At 49.6% G+C, this 19,533-nt stretch overlaps 2 protein-coding genes across 2 annotated transcripts in view; one reads left to right on the top strand and one right to left on the bottom strand.

The window, feature by feature from the left end:
- Positions 1–2,761, bottom strand: part of LOC144594926 (glutamate receptor ionotropic, NMDA 2C-like) — a 53,141-nt gene extending 50,380 nt beyond the window's left edge. The window contains exon 1 of the mRNA XM_078401856.1: positions 2,641–2,761. The gene's annotated coding sequence lies outside the window, so the exon portion shown is untranslated. The remainder of the gene's footprint in view (positions 1–2,640) is intronic.
- A 6,614-nt stretch (positions 2,762–9,375) lies between these two features.
- On the top strand, positions 9,376–19,190 carry tmem35 (transmembrane protein 35). Its single transcript, XM_078401239.1, has 2 exons — positions 9,376–9,619; positions 18,520–19,190. The coding sequence occupies exons 1-2, from the start codon at positions 9,503–9,505 to the stop codon at positions 18,913–18,915; spliced, it is 513 nt and encodes a 170-aa protein (XP_078257365.1). The 5' UTR covers positions 9,376–9,502; the 3' UTR covers positions 18,916–19,190.
- Positions 19,191–19,533: the final 343 nt, after the last annotated feature.

Genomic DNA, 19,533 nt, shown 5'->3' with positions numbered 1-19,533 from the left:
ATGCTGTGAGCTGCTGAATTATTGGAAACTATTTTTATCCATGGTATTCTTTAAGTAGAGGCAATCTGTGCCACCTTTTACCTCGATGTTAGAAGTTCCAGACTTGTCCTTAATTCATTTCCAATATATCTCCCTTCTTTTGGCCTTGCCTTTTGCATTTCATTTTTTGCATTCTGAAAGGTGAGCACATTTGTTCCATTCCAGGCCCATTGTCACCAAACAAAAGAGGCAGCAGCCAGCCTCCACTTAACATTGCATTGAGGGGGAATAAATGCCAAATGGGAAAGAGCGTTAAAAGATCTGGGTTGGGGGGGGGGAGATACAAAGGAAATGGATCTGCTCAGGTGGACAAACATCAACATGACTGGCCAGGCTTAATATCACGTTTGTCATTTCCAAAGAATTGCAATCTGCAAAGCTGATAATAAAGGAACTGCAGATGCTGGAAATCTGAAATAAAAACAGAAACTCCTGGAAACACTCAGTAGATCAGGCAACATCTGTGAAACACCGACCAGAGTTAATATTTTAGGCCAAAGACCTTTTATCAGAATTGGGGAAATCAGAAAACAAGTTAGTTTAGAATTCCAGGGAGGTTGGTGGAGGGGTGATCAGGATAAAATAAATATCTCTGATAGTGTGACAATTTCAGGTTTGTTCAGAACACAGTGCTGAGGGAACTCAACAGATCAGGCAGCATCTGTGGAGGGAATGGTTAGGTGATGTTTTGGGTTGGGACTCTTCGTCTGATTCTAGTCTCTGCAGCATGCGAAGTCCCAGGTTCGTTCAAGCAGATTTTATGAATATGGTATTTATAACAGTAACAAGGACAAGGAGGATATGAAAGTTCACCATGATCGTATTTAAGCAGCACAAGAAAGAAAATCAGGATAATACTGAAAAAATATTAATTTCAAGAGGGTGAGAATGAAAGTAGGAAAGTAGGAGTGCCCATTTCCACAAACACAGGGCTCCTGAGCCTCCAGTGTCCCAGACCTCCCATCTCATCGGGTTCTCTGGCCCCGGCTACCTAATGTTGCCGTCGCCGAACGCTAGACCTGAAATCCCCAGAGTGGAGCTGTCGCAATTCAAGAGTGTTCGCTGGATGAGGACCTTGTGGTCAGTAGTCTCAGACCCAGGGCATGGACCCGAGGCCCACACGCTGCCGTGGTCTGTCCATTCTCATAGAAGATGGACACAGAATGCTGGAGTAACTCAACGGGACAGGTTTCATCTCTGGAGAGAAGGGATGGGTGGTGTTTCACAGACTGAGAGTCAGGGGAGAGGGAGACTAGAGGTACGGAAGGGTAAGGTGTGAAAACGACAGATCAAAGCAGACTGTGATAAAGAAATGTGGCATTGTTCACTGTTAGCTGAGGGGAAGGAGGCAGACAATCAGAAGGACAGTGAAACTAGTTGGAGAACTAGGGTGGGGGAGGGACGGGGGGGGGGGGGGGGGGGGGGAGAGGGAGAGGGAAAGCAAGGGTTACTTGAAGTTAGAATAATCAATATTCATACCGCTGGGTTGTCAGCTGCTCAAACGAAATATGAGGTGCTGTTCTTCCAATTTGCGTCACCATTGTCTGTCCACAAACAACCTCCTGATCACCGGGACCGTTCCCAGATGTCTGAGACAAAACTAACGATGGCCAGAGCATGGAGTCGCCCACGCCAGGCATCACCACGGTCCAATGTTACCGGACCGGACCAGCAATGTCCAGAGCCCGGCTTCGTGACCTGATGAGCCATCGCTCAGTTTTCCCCGCTCCCAGTGTTGCAGGACCTCAGTCCCCAGAGTCAAACCACTGAGTTTCCATACGAGAGCCTACAGACCCCAATCCCCAGCTCCCGGTCTCCGGACTCCAATCCCCGGGTATCCCGATCCAATCCGGACCCCGGTCTCCAAATCCCACTCCCGGTTCCCAATCCCCAGCTCCTAGTCTCCAGCCCCCAATCCCCAGCTCCAAGTCTCCAGCCCCCAATCCCTAGCTCCAAGTCTCCAGCCCCCAATCCCCAGCTCCAAGTCTCCAGACCCCAATCCCCAGCTCCAAGTCTCCAGCCCCCAATCCCCAGCTCCTAGTCTCCAGCCCCCAATCCCCAGCTCCAAGTCTCCAGCCCCCAATCCCCAGCTCCAAGTCTCCAGCCCCCAATCCCCAGCTCCTAGTCTCCAGTCCCCAATCCCTAGCTCCAAGTCTCCAGCCCCCAATCCCCAGCTCCAAGTCTCCAGCCCCCAAGCCCCAGCTCCTAGTTTCCAGCCCCCAATCCCCAGCTCCAAGTCTCCAGTCCCTAATCCCCAGCTCCAAGTCTCCAGCCCCCAATCCCCAGCTCCAAGTCTCCAGCCCCCAAGCCCCAGCTCCTAGTTTCCAGCCCCCAATCCCCAGCTCCAAGTCTCCAGTCCCTAATCCCCAGCTCCTAGTCTCCAGCCCCCAATCCCCAGCTCCTAGTCTCCAGCCCCCAAGCCCCGGATCACACACAATATCCCAGCTATCCCCCCCCCCCCCCCCTACACCTTGTTCAGTCCCCTGTGTGGAGACTCTCACACCCAGCCCAGACACCCCCCGTCTATTATCCCCGTCCCATGCAGACTCACTGCGGTGCAAGAGGTCCCCACAGCCCGCACAGGGGAAGGCGTGGACTCACACACATCAGCTGCCCGCTTCCAGGACGCTCCAAGCGGGAAGGGAAGGCTGCGTCTGTCAAATGTCCATTCAGCCGGCGAGCGGAGACCTTCAGAGCTGCGTTAAAGGACACGTTCCCCTCGGACCGACCACGCTCCCCTCCACTCCTTGGACGAGGGCAGGGGGGAGAAGCTCTCAAGTTCTGCGGGAAGTCTTCGGTGAATAACGACAGCAGGACTGGTCAATCGCCTCCGTCACCTGCCTCTGCGCGGTTCCAATCCCAGACACTTGCTGCACGCAGCTTCTCCAAACACCACCTTCTCCTGCCCTGCCCAGCCCTGCCCACCGCTGCCCTGCCCACCCCTGCCATGCCCAGCCCTGCCCACCGCTGCCCACCGCTGCCCTGCCCACCCCTGCCCTGCCCACCCCTGCCCACCCCTCCCCTGCCCACCCCTGCCCACCCCTGCCCACCCCTGCCCTGCCCACCCCTGCCCACCCCTGCCCTGCCCACCCCTGCCCCTCTCAGAGCCCACAGAACCTGCGCACACAGACCAGTCCCTCCACAAACCCTGCGCCAACCCTGCTCCGTGCCCGACCCCCCCCCCCCCCCCCTCCCCGTCCCTGGACCACCCCCTCCAGGGATCACACCTCGTCCTGTTTACCTTCATTCCCACCTATGCCACTCGCCAACACCACAACCAGCCAAAGCCCAGGCGTCCAGGGGTCCTGATGTAAAGCGTTGTTTACATCCCGATCTCAATGCACGAAACGTGATTCTCATCCACATAAGAAAGAAAATGTCTGAAGAAGGGTCTGGACCCGAAACGCCACCTCTTTCTCTTCCTCTGGCCCGCTGAGTTACTCCAGGTTTTTGTGTGTGTCTGTCTAAGGAAACAGCGGAGTCGAATGGGCGACAGGTTGAGGTTTATGGAGCATCTTTAAAAACAACCACCTTCGCTTAAGGAGCCAGATCGTCCAAGGCAGCTTCACGACACGGTTGTTTTAGACCCAGAACCACACGGGGAACTAAAATCTAAACTCGCTCAAAACATCTTAAAAGGGAAGAAAGAGTGGTTTAGGGAGGGGACTTCTGATCTCACGCTGCGGGCAGACGGAGACGCGATCGATCAGCTGCGGCTCTGGGTTACCTTCAGTGATCTTCAGGATTCCAGAAATAAATAAAACAACACGGGGGAGGGAGGGGTTTGGGGCGATGTTAGAGAGGGGTAGCGTGTAGATGGGAATGAGGAAAAAGCCAAGGATTAATCCCTCCAGAGCATCAAAGGTAATGAGGCTGTGGGAAACACTTTTCTCCACTCCCCTCTTAACCATTCCAACATCAAACCACCGGACGAGGTTGTGAAAGTGGAGATTGGTTGGCTGACCTCTATCGCGCAGAGGACAGTCATCAGCTCTGGGACACGTCCTCATGCCTCTCTCCTTGACCACGATGAACACCAGGCCACCATCTCCAAAACCATCCCAGATCTTATAGCTACCGGCAATCTCCACTCCAACCTGGTAAATATCCCAATCATGTACTGTTCATAGATACATAAGACACAGGAGCGGAATTAAGCCATTCAACCATGGCTGTTCAATACCACCTGTTTTTATCTCCTTCCCAAATTCCGCAAGCAATTCTGCCCTGGCATGCCCAGAGTTTCTATCTGCTTTCTGCCCCCCCCCCCACCCCCCACCCCACCCCACCCCACCCACGCCCACAACACCCACCCCCACACACCACCACACACCACCACACACAACCACAGGCACTTTTCCTGCAACCACAGGAGATGTCGCACCTGTTCCTACACCCCCTCCCTCACTTTCATCCAGGGGACTCCGAGAACACTTCCAGGTGAGACTAATGTTCGCTGGCAAATCTTCCAATCTTGTCTATTGCATTTGGTGCAGCTGAAGTGTCATCCTTGTCATCGAGATCAAGCACAAAAATACGTGACTGTTTTGACAAACATGTGTGCTCTGTCTGCCAAGACCTGCTGGAGCTCCATGTTGATAGCCTTTTTAGCCTTCCTTCCTTCATACTGACCTCTTCGTCCTTGGCCCCTTCCACTGCCAGAATGAAGCCACATGCAAACTGGAAGAGCAACATCTTGGGGAGCCTAGAATTCAATGGCATGCACATTGAATCATCCAATTTCAAGTAAACTCCCCAACTCTCTTCTTATCCCGACCACTGTGTACACACCTTTATCCCACTACCCCGTCACCCTCTTCCTTTCCCATTCCCCTTCCACTCATCTTTCATCACTCCCTACTCTTGAGCCCCCCATTTCCCTTTATCCCCTCTCCCACACAGAATTCACTGTAAAATCCATGTCCTCACAATCTATAGCTCTATGCAATCAGTGGCTTTTCCCATATTCACACTCTATATCCCATGGTTCTATATCACCTTGTGCTCCAACTCTAAATCCCTCTCGACTCACACTGTGGTTCCAACATTAAATACTGCCCTGTTTTCACAATCTTTATGATACCTGCACTCACACTCTCTACTTACACAACAGACTACACTGTATTCACATTTGAAACCTGTGGCACTCAGTCACTACATACTTGTACATTCCTGCTCTATCAACACCTGTAGTCACCCTCTCTCCCCCTGTCTTCACGTTCTTTATCTTTATACTCACATCCTTTTCCCTACTTTTGTCATATTATATTATCTTGTATTCACACTCTATATTGAAGTGTTCCTTTAAACACACTGTGACCTGGTTCATACACTCCCTTTAAACTCACCTGGTTTTTGCTTTCTTTGCTCTCTTGAAATTAAATGTTTTCACTGGAAAATGTATCATTCCACTGTGTAACATCTAAAACAAAAGTGATGGAGTACTAATGGAACAATGTCAAAGAGTCTGGAAAATCTGTGAATCTGGCACCACCAAAGTCCCAAAAGCATCAGAATAACAAACCTCAAGAATTATGCTTCTAGTTTCTGTTTTGTGAGTTTGTCTCAGCGGAAGGTGCAGAATGCTTACTCTGCAGCATTGGGAACTGCAGAACTCTCTCTGTGTCCTGGATAACAGTGGACTGTTATCATGCTTTGACTTTTGGAGTCCGAGCCACAACTGAGATCACTGTGGTCAAGTACAAGGCTGAGTGTTTCATGGATTGTAGATCTCATAGATATCAGAAGGTTAACCTGTGGCTCAATAGAGACGGGGACTGGGTGACTGCCAAACAGAGAAAAGGGCAGGCAGGTAGTTTAGGAGTCTCCTGAGGGCATCCTACACTGCAACTAACATTCATTTCTAGATACTCGTCAGGGGGAGGTTTCGTAAGAGACAATGGGAAGTTGAACTGTGCAGGGAGGGAGGAAGAATGGCGAGAAGAGCAATAACCATTGTGGGACATACAGGTATGTCTGCAATCATAGGTGTGATTCTATAGACTATTGTCACCCTGGGGCCAGGGTTATGGACATCACAGAGCAGCTGCAGAACAGACTGGAAGGGGAGCAGCTCGAGATACTGGCCCAGATTCAGGTTCTGAATATAGGTTCAGGTTCTGTAGGCAGATTTTAAGAAGAGTTCAAACAGCAGGATTTCAAACAGTAGGAGTCTTTGGATCACTCCCAGTGAGTGCTGAAAGGGGAAGATGGTGCACATGAATGAGTAACTGAAAGAATCGGGGTAGTTTCACTCAAATCTGTTCTGAGTTTGGCCTTAACTATTCCAGGTGGGAAGATTAGTCAAGGCTGGCAAAGCAGCAAAACGCTATTATAACACAACCAAACATCACAAATAAAATAATGTAAGAGTCAAGAGTGTTTAATTGTCTTATGTTCTAAAAACAGAACAAAGAATTTTGTATTTGCAGCAGCAGAATGGGTCTGTAATCACAGTACTCATAGATAACACAATAAACAAATACATATTTAATTTTTTTTTAAACAGTCTTAGTACAAAAACAAAACTAGAGTCCTGAGTGCAACCAAGACAGTTTGTAGTTTAGTTGGTAGCCTGTTAGTGGTTGGGAAGAAGCCATTCCTAAACTTGAGACATCACAGTTTTCAGACTCATATACCTTCTTTCCGATGGCATGAGTGAAATGAAAGTGTGGCTGTTGTGGTGTGGGTCCTTGATGATGCTGGCTGCCTTTTTGAGGCAATTCCTCATATAGATCCCTTTGATGGTGGGGAGGTCAACACCCATGATGGACCAGGCAGTGTCCACCACATTTTGTCATTTTCTTCAGTCCTGACTGTTCAGGCTACCGAACCAGGCCATGATTCAACTAGTCATTATGCTCTCTACCGTATACCTGTAGAAGTTCAAGAGAGTATTTGTTGACATACCAAATTTCCTCAATCTTCTAAGGAAGTGGGGGAGTTGATGGGCTTTCTTTATGATTGCATCAATGTGCAGGGACCAGGACAGATCAACAGAGACATGCACACCCAGGACCTTGAAGTTGTTCACTCTCTCCACCACCCACCTGTTGATTAAGACTCAGCCTCTTCTTCTAAAGTCATCAATCAGCTCCTTGGTCTTACTGATGTTGAGAGCAAGATTGTTGTCCCATTCCAACAACGGTGGTGTGATCGGCGAATTTAACAATGGAGTTGGAACTGTATCCATCTACACAATCTTGGGTATAGAGTGAGTAGAGCAGGGGATTCAGCACACAGCCTTCAGGTGCCCCAGCGCAGATAGTTATCAAGGAGGAAGTGGTGTTGCCAGTTAGTACAGATTGTGGTCTGCTGGTGAGGAAGTCGAGGATCCAGTTGCGATAAGTATAAAAACAAACACTACGAAGAATACTGGCGCAAGACGTAACATGAAGTTATTGAGAGTATGATGAAATATCACAAACTGCCATCTTCTAATAGGATGTCTGGACCATACACAGCTTTAACCCTTAACTATAACTCCTAGCATTGTTCTCTGTCTACACATGTAGTCAATTTTGTTTTCACTTTCCATGTAAGATACTCTTAACTATATATATAATTTATTCTTTAATTCTACATAATTTTAAACAGAACTCTCCATGTTGATCTGTCAGGATGTTTTACTCTTTGCAAGCTACCCTTCTATTGCTGAGGCTTTTACACTCTTGGTGACAACTTGCTTAACGCAACCCTTCCTTTTACTTGACCCATTCCAATCCTGGATATCTGCTGCACAACCAGTTCAGGAATGTTTGATAACAAAATTTATTTGGTGAAGGAGGAGATTTGAGTTTATGAACATTCTAAAAGTTGTTCATGAGTTTTCACCTGATATACACGCAAATATATATTGAGGGCAGACGCATAGTTTTGGAGCCATCCTTTGTTTTGCGGAATAAATTGTAATGTTGGTGACAATGTCACATAGTTGGAAGCCAGAAGAAAAGTTATTGGAATGGGGTGGTGAGATATGCAATGTGGGATGACATGGGTTGATGGTGTGGTGTTAGTTGTGGGATGGTGGTATTTTAGGCAAGAGGTGTGAGGATGGGTTGAATGAAGCTTTGGGCAGCAATGCTTAGTGGGGCCATAGTGGGGGGAGGGGTGGTGAGTGAGTGTGAGGTGGGGTGTGTGGTGTGGAGAGAGTGGGGTGGGTGGTCTGATGTGCGGTGGGGCAGGCAGTGTGTGATGTGGGGTGTGATGTGTGGAGGGGTGAAGTGAGCAGTGGGTGGGTGCAGGGGCGGGCGACGAGTGATGAGTGATGGGGTGGAGCGTGCTGTGTGTGATGAGGGATGGAGAGAGCTGTGGGTGGGCTCTGGGGCAGGCGGTGAGTGATGTGGGATGAGGGATGGGTCGCGACTGGGATGGGAGGTATGTGACGTGGGGACGGGTGGAGTGAGGGGAGGGTACTGGGGCGGGCGATGTGTGATGGGTGGGGTGGAGTGAGTGGCAGGTGGATTCTAGGGACGGCTGTGTGTGATGGGGTAGGGCGGAATGAGCAGTGGGAGGGCTCTGGAGCGGGTGGTGTGGGGAGGGGCAGGCTGTGGGTGATGGGGTGGGGTGAGAGGTCGGTGGGCTCTGGTGCTGACAGTGTGGTGGGGTGGGCTGTGTGTGATGGGGTGGGTGGAGTGAGTGGTGGGTGGGCTCTGATGCTGGCAGTGTGGTGGGCTGGGCTGTGTGTGATGGGGTGGGTGCAGTTAGTGATGTGGGGGGGTGGGGTGGGGGCAGGCTGTGGGTGATGGGGTGGGTTGAGAGGTGGTGGGCTCTGGTGCTGGCAGAGTGGTGGCTAGGGTGGGCTGTGTGCGATGGGTGGGGTGGACTGAGCAGTGGGTGGGCTCTGGTGCTGACAGTGTGGTGGGGTGGGCTGTGTGTGATGGGGTGGGTGGAGTGAGTGATGTGGGGAGGGGTGGAGTGATGTGGGGAGGGGTGGAGTGGAGTGGACTGTGTGTGATGGGGTGGGGTGAGAGGTCGATGGGCTCTGGTGCTGACAGTGTGGTGGGGTGGGCTGTGTGTGATGGGGTGGGTGCCGTGAGTGACGTGGGGGGGGTGGAGTGGGGGCAGGCTATGGGTGATGGGGTGGGTTGAGAGGTGGCTGGGCTCTGGTGCTGGCAGTGTGGAGTGGAGTGGGTTGTGTGTGATGGGGTGGGTGGAGTAAGTGATGTGGGGAGGGGTGGAGTGATGTGGGGAGGGGTGGAGTGATGTGAGGAGGGGTGGAGTGATGTGAGGAGGGTGGAGTGATGTGGGGAGGGGTGGAGTGGAGTGGACTGTGTGTGATGGGGTGGGTTGAGAGGTGGGTGGGCTCTGAGGCAGCTGTGTGCGATGGGGTGGGTGGAGTGAGCGGTGGGTGGTGGGCGGTTCCTCTCCCCACCAGGAGCAGCCAGAGGGCGGGCGCTAGGACCCGGCGCGGTAGGGTTGGCAGTCGGCGGGAGCTGCGGGCGTGAGGTGGCCGCTCTCCACGATGTCGCCCCGGACCCTGGCCGTGGTCGTTCTGTCCGTCGCGCTCGGGCTGTTCTTTGTCTTCATGGGGACCGTCAAACTGACGCCGCGCCTCAGCAGGGATGCGTTCAACGAGATGGTCAGTGTCTGTGTGGGTGTCAGTGTGTGGGTGATGGGGACGGTCGGGGCGCGGGTCTGGCCTGGCCTGGCCTGGCCTGAGGGCCGCCGACAGCAGCGGGGTCGCGGACAATCGGCACCGAGCCACGAGTCGTGTGGGCCGCGGGCACCGAGACTCGGGGTCGGGCATCACCGGGCAACGGGGTCGTGGGCCGCAAACGCCGGGCTCCGGCCCTACAGCCCATGCCCATGTTTCCCCATCGCTGCTCCCGGCGCGCAGTGGCCGCCACAGCACAACACAGCACAGGGGCCGCTTATGTGGAGAGGATGGAGTCACGACACACACTGACACACACACACACACACACACTGACCCACACACACACACACACACACACACACACACACACACACACACACACACTGACACACACTGAAACACCCACACACACACACACACACACTGACCCACACACACACACACACTGACCCACACACACACACACACACACTGACCCACACACACACACACACACACACACACACACACACACACTGACCCACACACACACACACACACACTGACCCACACACACACACACACTGACACACACACACACACTGACACACACACACACACTGACCCACACACACACACACACACTGACCCACACACACACACTGACACACTGACACACACACACACACACACACACACACACACTGACCCACACACACACACACACTGACCCACACACACACACACACACACACACACACACACACTGACCCACACACACACACACACTGACCCACACACACACACTGACACACACTGACCCACACACACACACACACACACTGACCCACACACACACACACACACACACACTGACCCACACACACACACACACACACACACACACTGACCCACACACACACACACTGACACACACACACACACTGACACACACACACACACTGACCCACACACACACACACTGACCCACACACACACACACACTGACCCACACACACACACACACACACACACACTGACCCACACACACACACACACACACACACACACACTGACCCGCACACACACACACACACACACTGACACACACACACACACACACACACACTGACACACACACTGACACACACACACACTGACACACACACAGACACACACACACTGACACACACACACACACTGACACACACACTGACACACACACACACTCACACACACACACACTGACCCACACACACACACTGACCCACACAGACACACACACACACACTGACCCACACACACTGACCCACACACACACACACACACACACACACACTGACCCACACAGACACACTGACCCGCACACACACACACACACTGACCCACACAGACACACTGACCCGCACACACACACACACACTGACCCGCACACACACACACACACTGACCCACACACACACACACACACTGACCCACACACACACACACACTGACCCACACACACACACACTGACCCACACACACTGACACACACTCACACACACACACACTGACCCACACACACACACACTGACCCACACACACACACACACTGACCCACACACAGACACACACACACACACTGACCCACACACACAGACCCACACACACTGACCCACACACACATACACTCTGACCCACACACACACACTGACCCACACACACACACACACACACACTGACCCACACACAAACACTGACCCACACACACACAGATCCCCACACACACACACTGACCCACACACACACACACACACTGACCCACACACACACTGACCCACACACACTGACCCACACACACACACACACACTGACACACACACACACTGACCCACACACACACACACACACACACTGACCCACACACACACACACTGACCCACACACACACACTGACCCCCACACACACACAGACCCACACACACACGCACACTGACCCCCACACACACACACTGACCCACACACACACACACTGACCCACACACACACACACACACACACACACACTGACCCACACACACACACACTGACCCACATACACACACACTGACCCCCCCACATACACACACACACACACTGACCCACACACACACACTGACACACAGACACTGACACACACACACACACACACACTGACCCACACACAGACACTGACCCACACACACACACACACACACGCACACTGACCCACACACACACAGACACTGACCCACACACAACCCCCCCACATACACAGACAGACACAGACCCCCACACACACCCCCCACACACACACACTCACTGACCCACACACTCACTGACCCACACACACACTGACCCACACAGACACTGACCCACACACACACACACCCCACACACACACAGACACTGACCCACACAGACAGACACAGACCCACACACACCCCCACACACACACAGACACTGACCAACACACACGCACACAGACACTGACCCACACCCCCCCACACACACAGACAGACACAGACACTGACCCACACGCATAGACAGATGCAGACACACACACACGCACACACAGATCCACACGCACAGACACAGACCCACACACACACAGACGCAGGCTCACATGCACACACAGATGGACACAGACCCACACACACAGGCACACGCACAGATAGACACAGGCCCACACGCACACAGGGTACATCAGACTCAGCAGGGCGCAAACTCTTTCTACCCCTCCCCCCAGGTGGCTTCGACAGACGTCCACATATGCAGTTGCACACAGTCCCGCTGCAGAGTTTCAGCACCACATTTTGTGGACAATGCTCTCTGCAGCTACAGTGCCAACAGGAGGGGGAGGAGAGAACTATGGATTGGAGTGTCAATCAAGAAAGCTCCAGTAATTCCCATATCCCATAGTTCGGCATCTGGCCCACCGGGGTCTGATTTCTGCGCTCCGCTTGAAAACGTTGGCACCCCTGGAAAATTCATAATACTGCTGTGCGACATCTTAACACCAGACGTTAATTACAAGTGCGGATTAATAAGACTGACAACCGATATTTGCTAGAAAATCAGATGTAGAAAAGCTGCTCGTCCGGCAGTACCAAAGTGGCGATTATTAAAATCTTACTGTACTTTTTCTTTCATTGGCTTTTAGGGGTAAGATTTTTACACAGAGCGTGGTTGATATCCGGAACGTTCCTCCAGGGAAGGTGGTGGGATCAGATACAGTTACCACGCTTAAAAGGCATTTAGACATTTAAATCCGCAGGGCAGAGTCCTAATGCAGACACATGGGATTAGTAAAGAGGGACGTGGAGAGCTGAAGAGTCCGTTTCAGTGCAGCATGACTCTGGCACCAAACTTCTTGAGTGTTGACACATTCATCCAGGTGATTCTCCCATGCTCCTGCCTTTCATCTTGTTGATGATGTCAAGACTTTGGGGAAATCAGCCACCGGATGCAGGATGCGCAGCCACTCCTGTGTCTTATAAGCACTGCTTTAATGTACCCAATCCATTTTGGTTTCTGATCGTGGTGGGGATATGGTGATGATAATGTCTAAAATAGATGGTTCGAGTCGCCAATTTGAAGGGACAAGCCATTATTGCACAATTATGTGCCACAATGTAATTTCCCACCTATCAGTTCCTGTGTCAATATTGCACAGGTCCTATTGGCATGCCACTTTATTAAAGGGTGGTAAATGAAACTGAGCACCATGCACCAGCACTCATCCCACTTGCTGAACCTGTGGTGGAGGCAAGGTTATTGATGGCGTGGCTAAAGTTGGACCCTAGACATTGTCCTGAGGAAGGTACCAGTGATGTCCTGAGACCAAGATGTACCTTCAGAAACCACCTTCATTTTCCTTTTTGTGAAGAATGCATAAATCTTATCCCTTGATGTCCATGGAACTCAATATCACCAGAACCCCTTATGTCACACCAGGTCAACTGTTGCCGGGAAGATCAGGTTGCAAGTCGCCCTGGTCTCTCTGCTGCTGTGCCAGAGACTAAACCAGCCCTGCAGGTGCTGTGTGCTGCCCTGATGGGAATCTTGGCACAAACCCCAGCCCTCCACTGGGGAACCTACTGCAATGAAATGCCCTATGACTGAGAATGGAGGGACTGCTCTGAGAGCTGTTGCTGGGCAGCCTTGTGAGGCTCCTGGGTGGCACCCTGGTTGGCATGGTGACCTAGGTCATTGCAAGGACACACAACATCTCTCCATGTGTTGACAGACTGCTCGGGCTCTGTTAGATGTGATGGAAGCTGTTGTCTCTTTAAATGGCTCTATTCCCAACCCACAGACCAGGAATCTGCTCAACAGTGGTCAGAAACACTCCTCTCTTATAATGGTGACCTCTTTAGCACTGATTCTATCTTCAATGAGCTACCAGTGTCCAGTAGATTCTGGTGATGCAACTGAATTGGCAGCTTGTGAGTTGACTAATTCCGGCATATAGGTCTTCAGCTCTGCAGCCAGAATGTTACTATTTCCGGTGTATTATTTGTTCCTCAATGTGATGTGAAATAACTGGAATTGGTTGAAGACCTGTTTCTGTGATGCTGGGATCTCAGTAGGAAGCCCAGACAAATCATCCACTTGGCACTTTTGGCAGACGATTGGATTAATATCATGGTTTGCGAGTAACTCAGCTTCTATGAAAAGTGTGAAAGTGCACAACAAGGAGGTTCCAATGTGCCAAAGCTTTGGACTGCATGCACATTAAACAGCAGAGCAACATGTCATACAACCAAGCAATCTGACGATGATAGAATCAGGTCAGAACTCTCTGTAGTCCTGTCACTTCCAGTTGTTTCAAAGGTCTTTTATTGTCACTTGTACCAATTAAAGTACAGTGATATGCAAATTACCATATAACATACGAGAAAAAAAAGCAACAAGACACACAACAACATAAAACTTAAGATTAACATCCACCACAACGGATTCCCCACATTCCTCACTGTGATGGAAGGCAAAAATGTCCAAGCCTCTTCCTCTTTAGGCGTCGGGGCGGTCGAAGCTCCTGCGGCTTGGAGTTCCGGAAGTCGGCGTCCGACTAGAGACCGCGAGCTCCATGATGTTAAGTCCGCAAACACCCACGGTTGGAGCTCCGAGGTCGATCCCTGGCAAAGGGAACGCGAGCTTTGCGATATTAAAGTCCCGTAGGCACCCTCGGTGGAGCTCTCAAAAGTCGGTCTCCAGCAAAGGCCGCCAACTCCTCGATGTTAGGCCGCAGTGCGGACGGAGATACGATACGGGAAAAAAATCGCATCTCCGTCAAGGTAAGAGATTAGAAAAAGTTTCCCCCCACCCCCCACATAAAACAAGCTAAAGAACACTAAAAACATACATCTACCACGTACCATTAAAACACAAAGGAGGAAGGGACAGACAGACTAATTGTTGGCGAGGCAGCCATTGCTGGCGCCACCCGGTTGTGGAGGTTGGTTGACAATTAAACAGCTAAACAGCGAAGATGTATCAGTGTCATCTTCAACAATGGAAGGCTCAGCAGGTGAGTTAGGTGAAGCATTTGAAATGTTTGCTTTAAATCAAATGAAGCCTGCCTGTTTCTCTGTTTGCAGGCATCTGGTTTCACTGTGGCCACCAGAAATGGAAAGAGAAACATAAGAGGGAGAGTATGGCCGGAGAGAGAATGAGAGTGGAGAATGGTAAAATAGAAAGAAGGATGAAATATAACAAACAATGGAAAGAAAATGCATGGTGTAATTCGAACTCTTTGCTGGGGATATTGGCCTGTGTTCATCTACCCTTCCAGTGAAATTGGAGGATTTTACAGAGACAACATTAGTGGTATCTCTGCAATACTTCAAGTTGCCTTTTGTGCGTGGTCTAAGTCTCAGTAGCACACAGGAGGGGAGAGATTACTGTGCCTGATAGTAGATAAGTTAAATGTTGGGTATGTGGTCTTGATAGTCAAATACCTTTAATTTCAAACTGCTACAGATTGTGCTGGCATTCTGAAGGTGATGATGAATTTCTGGCAATGTCTATCTTTGCTTGGAGGTGGCAGCTGAAATGTGGGAAATTAACCACATTTTTCAAGGTCTACCATTAGATCGTTATTATCAGAGCATTATATAGAAGGACAATAGACAATAGGTGCAGGAGTAGGCCATTCGGCCCTTCGAGCCAGCACCACTATTCAATGTGATCATGGCTGATCATTCTCAATCAGTACCCCATTCCTGCCTTCTCCCCATACCTCCTGACTCCGTTATCCTTAAGAGCTCTATCTAGCTCTCTCTTGAGAGAATTGGGCTCCACTGCCTTCTGAGGCAGAGAATTCCACAGATTTACAACTCTCTGACTGAAAAAGTTTTTCCTCATCTCCGTTCTAAATGGCCTACCCCTTATTCTTAAACTGTGGCCCCTGGTTCTGGACTCCCCCAACATTGGGAACATGTTTCCTGCCTCTAACGTGTCCAACCCCTTAATAATCTTATATGTTTCAATAAGATCCCCTCTCATCCTTCTAAATTCCAGTGTATACAAGCCTAGTTGCTCCAGTCTTTCAACATACGACAGTCCCACCATTCTGGGAATTAACCTAGTAAACCTAAGCTGCATGCCCTCAATAGCAAGAATATCCTTCCTCAAATTTGGAGACCAAAACTGCACACAGTACTCCAGGTGCAGTCTCACTAGGGCCCTGTACAACTGCAGAAGGACCTCTTTGCTCCTATACTCAACTCCTCTTGTTATGAAGGCCAACATTCCATTGGATTTCTTCACTGCCTGCTGTACCTGCAGGCTTCCTTTCAGTGATTGATGCACTAGGACATCCAGATCTCGTTGTACGTCCCCTTTTCCTAACTTGACACCATTCCGATAATAATCTGCCTTCCTATTCTTACTACCAAAGTGGATAGCCTCACACTTATCCACGTTAAACTGCATCTGCCGTGCATCCGCCCACTCACACAACCTGTCCAGGTCACCCTGTGACCTCATAGCATCTTCCTCACAGTTCACACTGCCACCCAGCTTTGTGTCATCTGCAAATTTGCTAATGTAACTTTTAATCCCTTCATCCGTCATTAATGTATATTGTAAATAGCTGCGGTCCCAGCACCGAGCCTTGCCATACCCCACTAGTCACTGCCTGCCATTCTGAAAGGGACCCATTTAGCCCCACTCTTTGCTTTCTGTCTGCCAACCAATTTTCTATCCATGTCAGTACCCTACCCCCAATACCATGTGCTCTGATTTTGCCCACTAATCTCCTATGTGGGACCTTGTCGAGGGCTTGTTAGTAGAGTACCTTTGTCCTGTGGAAATTGAATGTTAGAGTCATATTCTTATATGATTCAATGATTGAGTCAGCAAAATATTAGCGCTCAGCCTATGAATGTGTGTGTGGTGATTTATCTTCCTTACAGTGGAAGAGGCTAAGGAGTGACCTGACAGAACTATATAAAATTATGGGAGTCAGGTAAATAGAATTCTTGCCTTTGAATCTGGAGAACAAAAAAAAATAACGGAAACTGTCAATACTGTGAACAGGGTAGACACAAAATGCTGGAGTAACTCAGCGGGTCAGGCAGCATCTCTGGAGGGAAGGAATGGGTGACGTTTTGGGTTGAGACCCCTCTTGGGTCTGAAGGAGGGTCTCGGCCTGAAACATCACCCATTCCTTCTCTCCAGAGATGCTGCCTGACGCACTGAGTTACTCCAGCATTTTGTAGTATAAGAAGATAACTGCAGATGCTGGTACAAATCGAAGGTTTTTATTCACAAAATGCTGGAGTCTTCAGACTGAAGAAGGGTCTCGACCCGAAACATCACCCATTCCTTCTCTCCCGAGATGCTGCCTGACCTGCTGAGTTACTCCAGCATTTTGTGAATAAAAACCAGCATTTTGTATCTACCTTCGATTTTAATCAGCATCTGCAGTTTTTTCCTACAACACTGTGAACAGGCCTGGGGAAGGGTGTGCAGTGTAGATTTACCAGAACGATGCCTGGACTCTGGGTTAAATTACACGATGTGATCACACAAAGTAAGGTTTAGTTTCCTGGATTTTGGAAAGGTAATTTGATCCATGATTCAAGATGTTAAGGGAAAGCACCTGGTGACATTTTGGAGACATTTCTACATGCAGAGCATACTATAAGTTCTGAACTCTGCCAGAAACATACACTGATGCTAATAATTACATTTTAAATCTGTGATTGGTCAACTTCTGATGGTTCAGCATCTAAGGGATGTAACGAAATATTGTTTCTATGAAGTCGGGTCACCATCTCACCGAATATTTAGCTTGTCAAAACAAGCTTCTAGATCAACAGTCCATACCTGTTTCTATTTTTAAGTTACATTTCAAGTGATTCCATGAGGCTGAAGCTACATATGGGCAGGTTGAATAAGCATAGCTAGTTACCATTACTGATACTAATTTTTAAATCCAGATTATTTAACTGAGTTTCAATCCCTCAGATGCCAAAATGGGATTTGGAGCTGCATCCCTGGATTATTAGTCCAGGCCTCTGTGAATTAGATCATCATTTTACTTCCATTTCGTGAATGATTACAGATCACCTTCCTAAATGAATAAGCACAAAATGCGGCTTTATGTGATTAGAACTATGAATTTTAAACAAGGAAAGAATCTTGGATGAGGGATAAGTACATCAGTCAGTTCCAGAGTATGAAATTCTAAATTATTAACCCCAGTGAATTACAGTCTAATGGGGAAATATTTACTGGGGTGAATGGGAATAATTCATTTGTTCTAATAATTCTTCTAATACATCACACAGGCACAATAGTGCTTATGCTTCCATCTATACTGACATTCCATGAAACCTCTTTAAATGCATAGAGCAATTAATAGCATCAATTTTAAATCACTTTAATTGCAGAAAAGAGCATATAAGGAATATGCCAAGGCGCTTCCGGTATTAAAGAAGATGGGCATCACATCGATCCTGCTGCGGAAACTCATTGGGACGATGGAGGTGACGTGTGGCATTATCATGACCCTGGTCCCAGGAAGGCCCAAGGACGTGGCTAACTTCTTGCTTCTCCTGGTTGTACTGGCCGTGCTCTTCTTCCATCAGCTGGTGGGCGACCCGCTCAAACGTTACGCCCATGCACTTGTGTTTGGGATCCTGCTCACCTGCCGGCTGCTCATCATCAGGCAAGCAGACGAAAGAGACAAAGAGATGGCAGCGGGAGATGCGGCAAAGGAGGAGCCGGTCGAGGCCGACGGGAAGGCTGACACCGAACAAGAGAAAGGGAAACTGAAAACCACCTAATTCGGCTCACATAGGATTGGAACTGGGGACACCTCAAAAGTCAATGTCTTCCCGAGTATAAAGAACCTGTTCCCCACTTCCCCACTTCAGCTAACGTTGCTGGAAGTGAATGACCTAGAGTTCATGAACATCTGTTGAAGGGAATCTTGAGCATTGGCAGGAGTATCTCCCCATGACTAACAGCAATCACTTGCAGTCCCGATCAATACACATCAGAGCAAACACCCTAAGTTCTGCAGTGATTCTAACCAATAAATTCATTTAAAAGAGAGGAAGAGCTTTACTGAGTGAATAGATTTGTGAAATTTCATCTTTGCGCTAGGCCACAAGATGTCCTGTGTCTCTCTCCCACATGATAATTAAATGGGCTCCCACTTCCTCTCCCATGACCAACTGAAGTGTTAATGAAAAGGGCAGCTCCTTCCAACATTTAGGCTGGAAGGTTTCCTCAAAGAAACCACTGCAGGAAATTGGGGAGCTCTAAAATAGATAAAGATGTGCCCTGGATAGCAAGAAAGAAAAAGCGACCAACAGCCCATTCTGTAGCCTATTCACATAGCAAAGTCCATGTACGGTGTTGCTCACCAGGGTAGTAAATGTTTTATCCCTCCTATTTCC

This window comes from Rhinoraja longicauda, chromosome 6 (genome assembly GCF_053455715.1).
Source record: "Rhinoraja longicauda isolate Sanriku21f chromosome 6, sRhiLon1.1, whole genome shotgun sequence".
Lineage (NCBI taxonomy): Eukaryota > Metazoa > Chordata > Chondrichthyes > Rajiformes > Arhynchobatidae > Rhinoraja > Rhinoraja longicauda.
The sequence above is the reverse complement of the archived record's forward strand: the minus strand, read 5'-3'. Positions and strand labels throughout refer to the sequence as shown.

Excerpts from the sequence above, each read along its gene's own strand:
- tmem35 (XM_078401239.1), top strand. The coding sequence starts at position 9,503 with ATGTCGCCCCGGACCCTGGCCGTGGTCGTTCTGTCCGTCGCGCTCGGG. Across the intron at positions 9,620-18,519 it reads GGGATGCGTTCAACGAGATG|AAAAGAGCATATAAGGAATA; the intron begins GTCAGTGTCTGT and ends CTTTAATTGCAG.